Genomic DNA, 13,413 nt, shown 5'->3' with positions numbered 1-13,413 from the left:
TACTGGTGTTCTTGTCTTGAGAAGGCCCTGGTGGGTGTGACGGTTGTCAAAATTGGCCTAGAATTACTTTCAGGACTTCCCAGTTGCTGTGCATGTCTACGTCTCTGCCTGTCAGCCTTGGGAAGCCTTTCTGTGGTCCTAGAAGCATACACCTGGGATCCTAGCCCCAGTTCTCTCAGGGTCCATTCCAGGGTGTGTGGAGCTCAGGGAACATCACACTGCAACCTGTCACTCAATTTCTTCCCTGGGCACCAAGGGCAGGGAGTGGAGGGAAAGACATCATAGTATTTAAGTGGGCCATCTGAGGTGAATGGGAGAAGTGTTTTGTAAGAGCACTAACTGGGTTTGTGTTGCAGATAGTTGGGGCTGATGATGTGCACATCAATCTAAGGTCTTTTCACGACAGGCCGAGTCCCCTACCCCCCCATCGAAGGACACACCCATCGCCAGATCTGCAGGGTGTAAATGTGTTTGCACAGGGAGAGATGGCAGCTTTTCCACATTTCTGCCTGACTTGCCCTCCTCCAAGTTGCAACACGATACTCGTAGAGATGCAATGGTCAATGAGCCACAGCCCCAAGAGGTTCTTTAGAATAGGCAATACTATTCCATGACCAGGACCAAGTCCGTGGGTCCCAATATGTGGGTATGTCTTAAACTCTTGCCCATCTGCAAAGACCAACGTCACTGCTATCAATATAACATCTTTCTGAAAAGGCATGAGAGAGACTTAGTTGCAGAAAACCGCCAGTGATTTGCAGGTTTCTTTCATTCTTGGGAAAAAGAAGAGAGAAAGCAGGGCAATGAGGGAGGTGGTCCACCCTCTTGTGGGAGGCCCCCTCCATAGTGTGTCTCCCCTGGACAGGCAGGAGCCCTAAACCTCCTGACCCTGCAGAGCCAGAGCCGAAGGCCCCAATTTGGAGACCCCAGTGGGATCCGGCTCCCCCTTTCCATAAGAAAACTCTTCATTGTGATTTGATGGAAGCCACTGTGAGACCCAGTCACTCATTACTCAGACACAAAGGGCCACCCTTCCTACACTTGCTTGAGTGACTCTTGGTGCAGCAATTTCCAACAGAGCCTCCTTCTTGCAGGTTGGTTGAAGGGGCAACTATGATCTATAGCCTTCCTAGTGGACTTCTGCCATGGATATTATGTGGCAGGACACATCATGTCAACTCAGGCATGAAGGATGCTCTCATCTTATGAAAATGAGCACTCTGTACTGGAGATGAGGCCATTGGTAGTGGAGGTTCTGTCTTGTGGTTCTTGGGAGTGTGTCATGAGAGCATGGGCCCAAGACCTTTTCTTAAGATGCTCAGGTTCTTCCTCCACCTGACCCCTCCCAACCTCTATGGGAAATCCACCCAGTGCTCCTTAAGTAGGAAGACTGTGTGCATTGCTAGAGGGTGAGGGATCTGATTCCTTCTTCCTCCCTGCACATGAGGGACACTGGGGTCAGAACTGTCACCTGTGGACACTGCACTGCTGATTGGCCATGACCCATTTCCACCACAACCAAGGAACAAGCAGCTCTGTCTCAGGAAGTGGATGGACAGCCTTCCAGAGTGCAAGAAGAGGCTACCTCCTCCCATTCACTGCCTCCCTCCTCCAAGACCTCAACCCCAATTGAAGGCTGACATTAGTGGGGAAAGTCACCTGAGGAATAGATGGACAGCCTTACAGGGTGTGAGAAGAGGCTACCTCCCCCCATTCACTGCCTCCCTCCTCCAAGGCATCAACCCCAACTCAAGGCTGACATCCGTGGGGAAAGTCACCTCATATATCGAAACCAAAGCAGTCAAGTGTTCCAGGATTTATTAAGGGCAGGGGCGGAGGAAGTAGGGAAAGCAGGGAGTCTGGATAGCAGAGGGGTCTTGGTCACTGCTCATGGCTATGTTTGTGGCTCCTCCTCAGTCGCAGTTTTCGAGAGTCCGGTATCCTCCCCTACAAAGGAAAGCAGAGGGACTGGTGAGCCCTTGGCAGCCCTGGGGAATTCAGGGCAGGGCTGGCATCCTCTTGGTGGGACAGGAAGTGAGGCAATGGGCTGGGCTGAGAGCAGTGAGAGGCAGGGACTGGCTGTGAGTTCTCACCTGAAGCACTTGGTGAAGCCTGCCAGGACTCTCTGGAACCGGATCCTCCAAGACCCTCGCAGAGGAGCAGGCTCCCTGAACCAGCCGGTGCCACTGGATGGGTGCTGTGTGGCATCGGACCAGACAAGCACATTCCCAGGGCCTTCTTGCAGGCCTTTTACAATCTGCAAATCAGAGTCAATAGCCTCATGTTAACAGGCCCTGCCTTCCCCCAGCGCCCACCACCTGTTCCCATAGCTATTTTGTGCATCCTCGACACTGTTTGAGGCCCGTGGGATACACCAGCGACCAGCACAGACTACACCCAGGACCCTGGAAGACACCCTGCGACAATGATGGAAACCAGACTCACCTGGGCAGCAGGAGGAATGAAGGGAGAGAAGATCATGCTTCTGTGAGTGTGGGTGCAGCAAGAGGAACAACAGGACCCCCTGGAGACCAGCGCAGCTTCTTACTGTGCTGGGTGCAAATACGCCTGCCCCAGGTTCCAGCCCCTTCCGCAGCCCCCCTCTTCTCTGTCCCCGCCCTATCTTCCTCCCTCCTGCAGCCCAGTGCACTGTGCTCACCCAGTGGATACTTTTCTGGTATGTGACCTCCCCTCTGCTCCTGAGTGTCTTACTCCCAGCCTCTAGAACATCTCTGTTTATCATTTTTCCTTCCTCTGGTGCACCCGGCAAACTCCAGCCAGGTTTCTTACTCCAGAGCAGAACAGCTCGGGGCGGGGGCTTCGTTGTGAAAACACAATGAGCTACCTCTAAGGGTAGCTCATTTTCGTGAGTCGTTCAGTATGTGTTGGGTCACTCACGGGTCCACTTTGCTTGGGAACATTCCACTTTTTTTAAAAAAGATTTTTGTTTATTTATTTGAAAGTCAGAGTTACACAGAGAGAGAAGAGGGAGAGAGAGAGAGAGAGGTCTTCCATCCGATGCTTCACTCCCCAGATGGCCGCGATGGCCGGAGCTGCGCCGATCTGAAGCCAGGAGCCAGGAGCTTCTTCCAGGTCTCTCACGTGGATGCAGTGGCCCAAGGACTTGGGCCATCTTCTACTGCTTTCCCAGGCCACAGCAGAGAGCTGGATCGGAAGAGGAGCAAGAGGAGCAGCCGGGACTAGAACTGGTGCCCATATGGGATGCTGGTGCTTCAGGCCAGGGTGTTAACCTGCTGAGCCACAGCGCTGGCCCTGAGCCATTCCACTTTTAAAACTGAGTCCCTCTCCCTCTCCCTCTCCCTCTCCCTCTGCCTCTCCCTCTCCCTCTCCCTCTCCCACCCTCCCTCCCTCCTTTGTAATTGTGACTTACAAATAAAAATAAAAATGAAACTGAAGCCCCTGTGTCAAAATATGCCTCCGTGTTTCGGGCAGACAGGGACAACAGGCCACTGCTTAAGTTTCCTTTTCCTGTGTGTTGGTTTTTCCACCGTGAAGACTTGAACCCTATAGATGAAGTTGCAAGAGTTATGTATAGTTTTCTGAACCACGGATGGGTGTTGAAGGCTCTGCATATCTTCATCCTGTGGAGACAAGTGCAGCCTGATGTATTTGAGCCCTGCATATTTGTCAACTGCAAACCTACGAATGGACCACGGCAATCACCTCTGCCCTTGTGGTGCCACGCCAGAGTTCTAGGTGGAACCAGAGTGGTGGAGATGAGGCCAGGAAGTGTGCAAGAAGAGAGTGCCAAGAACCCTAATAGCACTGAAGGCTTTCACATGAAGATCCCTTTCCTGCAGTGAGACCACTGGCTGAAGAGACCTACTGGCTGAAGAGATTGTAAAATTTATGGGCATTGGAACCAAGTCTGAGTGGTCCTTTGAGCTTGAGGAGGGTGTTCTATTGCTCCCAGACAGCCCTGAGATTCTTAGAACTCTTGTGCAAATCACAGGTAAACAGCCATTAGTGTTCATTTATGTAACAAGCCCACAATTGCAAAAGAATCCTTACCAAAATCTTGTGACTTTCCCAGCCCATTTTGCCAAATACCAGGAAACCCCGTTGGGAAGTGAATAGATCTCCTGTCCTGGAAACCTCCCTTTCTTCTTGAATTCGTTCTAATTAGGTTTTCTCGAACCTACCCCCTGCAGCTTAGGGTTTAGTTGAACATGAGCCCATGAACAAGTGAAAGTGATGTCTCTTGTTCTTATATATGACTAGCTAGATAACTAAAGTCACCTGGTTTGTCCATTGTGTCTAAATGCTTGATTAAACTAGGTTTAAATCGCTAACCTAAAAACAAAACAGTGAAGACCCCAGTAACCAATGTCGTCTCCATGCACAAATTCCATCCTCACATAAGGACACTCCACTGGTAAGTAGAAAGCTTCTTCCAACTCCTGAAGAGACCCCTACATTCCCGGGGAGCAAAGACCCAAATTCTGTGCTATATCCCTAATCAAACTCTGGCTTTCCCTTGGTGCACTTGTGGATGTAACAACTGACCACCAGATGGCAGAACCACATGGAAATAAAGTCCCTCGTCCCCCTCCGCCTACCCCCCTCCCAGTCCTTTGAGCCCCCTTTGCTGCAGTTATGGAGTGAATTTTCCTAGGGTCACAGATCAATCCCAAGGTCAGGATGCTCCCTGGTATGCCCAGGGTCTGGGCCGGGGACCCTGACGTCTGTAATGATGGTTAAGGCAGTGATATCTATGGGCAGGAGTCACAGGCTGGGGCACTCAATCCACCTGTGCATGGTGATGTGGTAGTAGGCTGCACGAGGGGCCAGGCATATCAGTCGGTTTCTCAAGGCAGCCACCTTGGAACACCGAAGGGACATTTGGATAGCAGGGACGCAGGGCACTAGAAAGGCAAAGTCAGCAACAAAAACTTTTGTCGACTGCTGTGGACTGGATTCTGTCCCCCCACAATTTACAGTGTGGCCACAGGAGGTATTTCAAATGCTGGAGGAAAACATGGAATTAATTTTAGTGCAGACAACCCTGAAATCCATGCTGAGGTTTTTTCATAACGGAGGCATTCCATGAAGGTTATGAAGACCCCTCGTATTTAGAGCTGGGGCTTTTGGGAGGCAGTGAAGAGTAAATGAGATCCTAAGGGTGGAGCTCTGATCTGATGGGATTTGTGTCTTTATTAAAGGATACACCAAACAGGTTGGTCTCTTTCTCTCAGCTCACAAGCAACAGGGAAAGGCCAAATGACGATCTAGGGAGAAAGCAGCAAGCCGCTGAGGCGGCCCTCACCACAAACTGTAGCCACCAGCTTCCTGATCTCGGACTTCCCGGCCTTCAGAACCCAAAGGAATTAGATTTCTGTCGCTGATGTCACCCAGTCTGTGTATGTTGTCATGGCAGCCTGAGCAGACTAAGTCACAGATGTTGAGATTTTCCAAGAGACGAGTCCCAAGCTGGTTTGGGTGGCCAGACTGCTCCTGCCCTGGAGCCTCAGGCAGGGTGAAGCTGACGGCCTTGCTCAGCCTGCTGCAACTTTTTCTTCTGAGTCTCCCTCGAGAAAATGAGTGGCCTCTGTGGAACTGCCGTGACAGGACCCCGAGTTGTACAGGGTCAAGGGCGGGCTGTAAGCGAAGGTAACAAGACCCCTCACACTGTGGATGAGAGTCACATCGAGAAGCACTCCCCATGTCAACCCCAGCTGCACAAGGAGCTGACCTGCACAAGAGTGTAGGGCTTCAAGAACCAGTTGAATTTTGCATTTGGAATGAATGCTGCAGGGAGGAGGCCCCTGGACCCTGTCTCTCCTGGGATTCGATGGCATGCATTACAGGTAACTGCATGTGTGAATGCACTTGGTCCATCGGAGGAGCTCAATAAAATTTTGTTTCTCAGAGGCTGCTATGAGAGGGGAAGTGAGTCTTATTTTTGCAAGTAACAGCATTACTTTTTTATTAAAGCCTACCAAATAGGAGTATGTCGCTTACTTTTCTAATGTCTTATTTGCATATGGAATCTTTGTGTACATTCTCACTGCACACCACTCAAAGAACACAGGTGAAACAGTGCTCTTTCTCATTCACCCACTCCATTACCAGCCTCCTTATGATCAGTTTCCTCAATCACCACAGTTATGTTCACATCCATGCCCTCATAGAAACACCTGCTTCTGTTTACTGGGATCCTGAGGAAACATATTGACCAGCTACACCTGTTGTGTGGTACTGGGTTGTTGCATTGTATACTAAGTCTGGGTGAACATTTCCCAAGAGATGGTGGAGAACCGTCTCATCATCTCTAAGTTCTGCATAGTGTTCTATGCGGTGTGCCCCGATTCTTTAACTATTTCCACACACAGTGAACTTCATTTTCTTCCAGTCTTTAAAGGTTTCAAATGTTTCTCCAATATCCTTGCTCACAGAGGTTGTGTCTCCCCAGGGATGAGACACAGAAATGGAATTGGGAGAAAAGACTATATATGAGGGTACTTCAACAAGACCCTGGAAAACCGTGTTGAGAGACATGCTTGTTTTGCTGCAAAATTTTGGAAATCTGCTCATAGCTTTTCATTAATACACATATTCCATTAACTTGTGAATAAACCCTCATGCATTTGAACACTAAATAGCCCTTGATAAGTGGATTTCAAAGAGGAAGCACCAATTGATATCCTCAGGACGAGAGTATTCACTGTTTTCCCAATTGTACCGTTTTCTTAAGATTCATTTTTACTGATTTATTGGCTAGGCTAGCGATGGGGAGGTGGGTAGGAAGAAAGAGGGGGAGAGAAAGAGAGAGCAAGAGAGAGTCATTGAGAGATACAGAGAAAAAGATCTTCCTTCCACTACTTCACTCTCCAAAATGCCTGCAATAGCCAGTACTGGGCCAGTTTAAAGCCAGGTGCTAAAAACTCTATCCAGGTTTCCCACGTGAGTGGCATGGGCCTGCATATTTGGGCCTTTTCCCACTTCCTTCCCAGGTACATTGGCAGCACGCTGGATCAGAGGTGGAACAGCTGGGGTGCACTGGCATTCTGACATGGGATGCCGACATCTCAAACTTCACCACAAGTCTGCCACTGCTCTCAGTCCCTTTTGATGTTACCGTCTCTTAAGGATTTGCCAATTCAATGGCTGATACATAAGAGATGTTGAGAAAAGACCTCCTTTATGTTATTGAACCTAAATCCGGTACTCGTCACAAGAGAATCCAGTAACTCAGAGGACAAGGACTTAGAGACAGAAAAGGAAACAATGAACTCAGTCTTCTGCCAACCTGGGAAGTGGTGGACCAAGGCTGTGGGGAGCAACCCGGACTAGACTGAGTTACTGGAATTAAGACTTATTCTATGCATCTGCTCTCCCACAATATGGCGCTGGGAGAGGAGAAAACAGCTTCTACGCAGCTGCCTCCAGTTCAACCAATAAACTGTAGGACCTACTCCTGATTAGAGGAGAGCAGCGTACTCGGCGTGTGGGCAGCCGAGTTAGGATTGGCGGAGGAGGACTATAAAGGAGGAGAGAGACGGCATTCACCAGGAACATCTACGGGGAACATCTACGGGGAACACCTGTGCAGCCCCCGAGAGAGCCGGCCGGCGGTGTGCTGCTCCCCTGCGGAAGTGGGGAATGTGGCAGGGGGAACCGCCCTTCCACGGAGGTGGAAGGGATAGTAGCCAACCCGGGAAGAACCAGCAGCAAACCCGGGGAGGGCCGAGCAGACGAAAGAACAGTGCAGGGTCCTGTGTCGTTCCTCCACGAAGAGGGGGAGCGACATAATGGTGCCGTGACTCGGATATGAAGCCTAGGCAGGGTCCTGTGCTGCTCCTCCACGAAGAGGGGGAGCGACACAAGGCCTTAACATCCAAGCTGTGGGAAGTGGCAGGCTAACTTTTTGTTAACATCCAAGCTGTCCAGTAAAGGAAAGGGGACCAAAATGTACATGAGCAAATACAGAATGAGCTGCGTGACCAGGGTCAGGTACTGGTATGAAAGGGGAAGAAAGTCCTCCAGTCATTCTGCTGCCCACTGGAGGTCTAATGGTCCCTCTCTCATGGTCATGCTGCTCTAGTTTTGGCTACCAACTGATTTTTAAAAAGATTTATTTATTTGAATGGCAGAGATACAAAGAGGCAGAGGCAAAGAAAAAGAGAGAGAAAGGCCTTTCATCTGCTGGTTTATTCCCTAGATGACTGCAAGGCCTGAAGCTGTTCTGACCCAAAGCTGGGAGCCAGGAGCTTCTTTTGGGTCCTCCAAGTGGGTGCAGGGGCCCAAGCACTTGTACTGCTTTCCCAGGCCATAGCAGAGAGCTGGATCAGAAGTGGAGCAGCCGGGACTTGAACCAGCGCCCATATACACCATCAGAATTTTAAGAGATTCAGAAGGAAACAGAATTATTAATCAATAGCAAGCAGGCACAGCTTCTGGTACACTTACACAAACCCCGAGAGTCCAGGGCAAGGCGTCCCTGGGAGCCTCTGCTCCTCGGGTGTGGCCTCCAGGGACTGTGTGGGGGTGGCCAGCAGAGGGACACGCACAGCAGATGTGAGAGCAGACAGTTTAGGGGTGCACGTGGCAGCTCTGACAAGGTATCCAGCAGTCCTGGGGGGTCGTAGCGGCGTCGGTGAAGGGTTCCAGAACAGATGCCTGAAAGGCGTGCTGACGCACGGTAGATGGGAAAGGGGGAAGGAACAGCAGGCAGCAGAGCTCATGCTGTGGAACAGGAAACAAGCAGGCCCAGGGAACAGCGCCTGTGCGGGAGTCAGGATTGGCCTCAAGGGGGCCACGCAGACGGTACTAATTGTGCCCCATGGAGACCCTGAGTTCCTTTCCTGAAGGCCTCCGGAGTGAGGGTGCTGTCTGGAATGCCCAGGCCCAGCCCCCGCGGAACTTGGTGAGCACCTGCAGACCCTGACCTAGAGGTTCTGAGGTCTGTCCTGGGGTGTCAGGCAGACATGCGTGTCCTCTAAGGACTTGGCCTGGGGGACTGCAGCCAGCTCACCCGTTTTGGAGCACTGGGCTGTGAAAGAGGCCACTTTGGGCAGGATGAGAGGCCAAGGCGCTCACAGCACATATTAGGGGATGGAGTCAGGGGAATGTCTTTGTGGGTGGTGATACAACACGTGCACAGCACAGCCCTGTGACCAGGCAGCTAAGTGGCTGGAGCTATCCAGCTGCACCAAACCCCATCTTGACCATTTGGTTTTCTACTGTTTGGTGCCAGGCTATGCCTGCTGATTACCCACGGGTAGGGTGGAGGGTGACCCCACCTCAGGCAAGGATCCTCCCTGCAAGCCCTGTGCTAATGGTAAGCAGAGAGCAAGTAGCCCACAAAGACTCATCTCTCAGGTTTGGGCCTCAGCAGACGCAGTGGGAGCCCTAGCTGTTGCTGAGCCCCACACAGTCTCACACCCCTTGCTCTCCCTCCTCAGGCAGCCCAGTTTCCATTCTGGAATGCAGAGGGGCCTTGGCATCTACAGGATGATGGCACAATGTCCATATCTGGGAACAAGCAGCTCCCACTGTCAGGGGTGGGGTGGGCGGAGGATGCTCAGGGCTCCAAGCTGCAGGAGATAAAAGGGATACTGCATGCCCTTGTCCCACATCAGAGGAGAGCACAATAGGCCTTAGTGTCCATGACCGTTAAATCATTTTTAAAGTATCAATTTACTGGGACCATGCTGTGTGTTAAGCCACAGGTCAGGCACTGTTGTTCCAGCACAAACCAGAGTTGGGAGAGTTGTGCAAAGGGACCCTCACAGTTGTCACTTTAGTGTGCTCAAGGCTATGATGGAGAAAGTAGATGGTACGTTTCTGTGCACAGCAGAGGGAGTCAGTGACCGAGACTACAGTGATCTGGGAAGAAGGAAGTCAGTGGGAAAATTAGGGGACAAAAGGACAAGTGGAAGGCTGAGTATGGAAATGGTGATTCCAGAGGAGACCCATAAGTTCAAAGGCCCCGTGGCAGGGCAGAATTGAAAGCCTTTCTTTTAGACTGTGGACAAATGGCAGCCATGCTGTGCAGAAAGGAGATGCTGTATGAGAGAAGTAGAGTTGTGATGCCCAGCTGAGGTGTCTGAGGGATGAGAGGCAAGGCCAGAGAGAAAGGGGGGGTTTGTACAGAATCATGCCGTTTGGATCTGTCTGCATGGCTGGCGTGGCTTGTGTCCCGTGATCCTGTCCCCGTGCAGTGTTCTACAGTGCATCCTGGGTCGTCCAAGTGCACCTCCTCCAGAGCATAATGGAGAGCTCAGAGTGAGACCCAGCTGTGGTCTTTCTTAGAAGGCAGTGGCCAGATCCTGTGCTCTGTGTCCTGGGGGATCTGCAGACCAGTGCATTATGAAGACAAGGGTAGAGGATTCTCTAGAATAAAGGCAGGAAAACACAGGGAAGGGCTGTTTCCAGGAGGGTATGAAGGAAGTGAGTGAAAAGAGGCATCATCGGGGGTAGGGTCCTGGAATCAAGCACCAGGGACAGAAGAAGGTGATGGGAACTATGGAGGAAGCAAGGCTGGAGGTGACAGTGAGGAAGGGAAGGAGTGTGAGAGGAAGGGAGGGAGGGACCAGGGCGTGTTATCCTTTGCACGAGGGATATGGGCTCTGAGCTGGCCCACTCTGGGAATGCCTGTGTCCACCAGAAAGTTTAGGACAGTATCTACTCAGATAGGCCTCCCTTCCAGGAGAACACAGGTTTTATTCTCCTTGCAGGGAAAATATTTTGGTGGCAATGGATTTTATTTTTGAGCACTGGAATTGTGGGTCACAGGGATCTTCCCTAGATGAGATTGCAGGGCCCATGTCAAGTAGTATATAGTATATTTTAATAGTATATTAAAATGAGCTGCTTTCACTGAGGGCCTGCTATGTACCACCCACTCTGCCATTGGAATTGTATAAATCAATTTGTCCTATCTGATAGCCCTGTCAGGTGCAGCTCAGTCAGATCTTACAGAAAGGCCTGCTGAGGTCAGAGACTGAAGTGACTTGCTGAAGTCACACAGCTGATTAGTGACTAAGTGGGGACTTGCCCCTGGGTCTGCCTCAAATGTGGACACACCCCACATCACCTGTCTTCTTAGAAGCCCTCCCAGCCAGAGCTGGCCCTCCAGTCCCTTTTACCCGGGCCCAGCCTCTGTGTATTAGTCCTGTTGTATTAAGTATCGCCAATTGCTGAACAAGAAGTCACCTCAAACATTGTGGCTTCCAACTACAAACAATGACTTTTATAGGGTGCTGTGGATCAGGGTCCTGGACATGGTTTAATTGGGTCCTCTATTTCCCAGGCCCTCAAAAGTCTATCAACAAATTGTCAGCCCACGGTCTGTGGTCTCCTCTGTAGACTTGACTGGGGGAGGCTCATCTTCCAAGTCCTCTCTTGTGGCTGCTGGCAGGACCAGTTCCTCAACAGTTGTGGGCTCGAGGGCTTCAGTTTCTGTCTGGTCATAGCCAGAGATGGCCAACTGTTCCTCACCAACTGGTTTGCTCCATCAGGCAAATGGGCTAGATGAGCCTGAGAGTGAGACCATGAACGTGAGCAAGATGTAAGGAAGTCAGGCTCGCTATAGCCCAGCCTCAGAAACAACGTGCACCACATTTGTCCCAGCTCTTGGTTAGCCACAGGTCTGATGGCTGGCATTGTGGCACATCAGGTTAAGCTGATGCTTGCAAGCCAGATAACATATGAGCTTCAGTTCATGTCCTGGCTGCCCCACTTCCAAACTAACTCCCTTCAGTGCACTGGGAAAGCAGTGGAAGATGGTCAAAGTACTTGCCACTGCATGGAGTTCCAGAATCCTGGCTTCTGTCTCAGCCAGCCCTGAGCATTGCAGCCATTTGAGGAGTGAACCAGCATATGGAAAATGCCTCTTTCTCTGCCTCTACTTCTCTATTAATACTCTCCCTCTCTCTGTAACTATGCTCTTCAAATAAGTAAACAAATCTTAAAAAAAAAAAAAACAAGAAGCAAGTCAGTAGGTGCAACCCCCCCAAAGGGGAAGGAATTCCATAGGAACCCTGAGTGCCAGGAGGTACGTATATCTGGGAGGTGTTTTAGAAGGCTGCCTACAGTACATGTTCCTATACCTGACTCAGTACCCCAGCCCCTTAGGGTGTCACACTCTCTGATGGAGCAAAATGTTGATGGACAAGCTTGGATGATGCTGCATGACCTACTGAACCTGCTGATCTTCCAACAGGCTCATAGGATGGGTATGCCAAAGGTTCATATCTTCTGGGTCCTTCCTACCCTATTTCCATCAGCAGTGTAGGGTCACTGGGTCCATGACTGTGAGAGCAGCTGCCAAGAGACCAGCCCCCTTTGTAAATTAGATGCTTGTGACTCTTGGGAAGGGCTGGGACCCAGGGTGGGGCTGCCGGCCTCCCCTGGTGAATTGGAGCTGCAGAATTAAGATTCTCCATGGATACAGGGCACACCCAGTGAGAGCAGGTTATAGGTGGGTGAGGCCTGGTTCCCAGGTCATCTGTAGAGGCAGCTGGGAGGCTCTTGTTTTTGCCCTCTGGGTTGGATTCTGTGTGGAAGTCCCCAGGTCCTCTCGGATGCCTTGTGGGAACATTTCTAAGGCAACATAGGAGCGCTCATGCCAGAGAGGCAGCTACTCTGACACTGCATGGAGACCCAGCAGTGGTCACACACTCAGGGTGGAGGAGCTGCTCTAGGGAGCAGAGAAGGAGTGCAGCTTGGGGGTGTTTTATGTGGATTCACAACAGTTTGCTCAGAAGCATGGGGGGCTCTGAAGCACTTAAAGCAGAGCGTTATGACCTGTGGGTGGTGGCTGCCCTACTATTCTCCCTGATTTTCTGATCCCTTCAAATATTGCAGCAGAAAAACTCTGAAAGTGGGACACAGAACAGAAGGAGGGACTCCCAGGGTCACTGCACCCCTGTTTTTCCAGGTGCCTCTCAGAGCCACGTGCATTCATTTGAGGGTCCTGGTGCAGTCTGGAGTCTCCCAGGAACTGGAAGTTTCCATGAGGTTGTAAGTTCAGGAATGCTCGGGCTGGAGATGCCTGGCAGAACTTTACCAGCAGCAAATCAGTTGCAGAAAAGCCTGGACTTCTCCCAATTCCAGGAAGCCCCCACCTGACTCAGATCTTCCCCTGGGGCTCCTTTGTTGCAAGGTACAGCAAGAGCAGCTTCCGTAGGGACCTAGGATCCTAAGAGAAGGCAAACAGCCCGAGATAATGGATCAGGCCATGTACTGGGGACGTGCCTCGAAGGTGTGGTGCTGGTTAATGTGATCAGATAACTCAACTTCTCCAAAGCCTATTCTGTTGATTCTGCCAAGTCGACCCTCTACCTGGCCCCACCTCACTGCCCCTCAACCCACAACCCACCTTCTGCCCCAGGCCCTCAACTGTCACCCAGTAGCTGCCCATCAAGCTCCCGACATGACGTGTTTTCA

The 13,413-nt window shown here is 51.1% G+C and overlaps 1 protein-coding gene across 1 annotated transcript; it reads right to left on the bottom strand.

Moving 5' to 3' along the window:
* Positions 1–1,814: 1,814 nt before the first annotated feature.
* Positions 1,815–2,590, bottom strand: LOC127484791 (protein FAM236A-like). The gene is made up of 3 exons (XM_051826902.2): positions 2,446–2,590; positions 2,094–2,257; positions 1,815–1,947 (listed from the first exon to the last, which is right to left on the bottom strand). Exons 1-3 carry the CDS (start codon positions 2,479–2,481, stop codon positions 1,914–1,916), a joined length of 234 nt encoding a protein of 77 aa, XP_051682862.1. The 5' UTR covers positions 2,482–2,590; the 3' UTR covers positions 1,815–1,913.
* Positions 2,591–13,413: the final 10,823 nt, after the last annotated feature.

Source organism: Oryctolagus cuniculus, chromosome X, assembly GCF_964237555.1.
Source record: "Oryctolagus cuniculus chromosome X, mOryCun1.1, whole genome shotgun sequence".
Taxonomy (NCBI): domain Eukaryota; kingdom Metazoa; phylum Chordata; class Mammalia; order Lagomorpha; family Leporidae; genus Oryctolagus; species Oryctolagus cuniculus.
The sequence above is the reverse complement of the archived record's forward strand: the minus strand, read 5'-3'. Positions and strand labels throughout refer to the sequence as shown.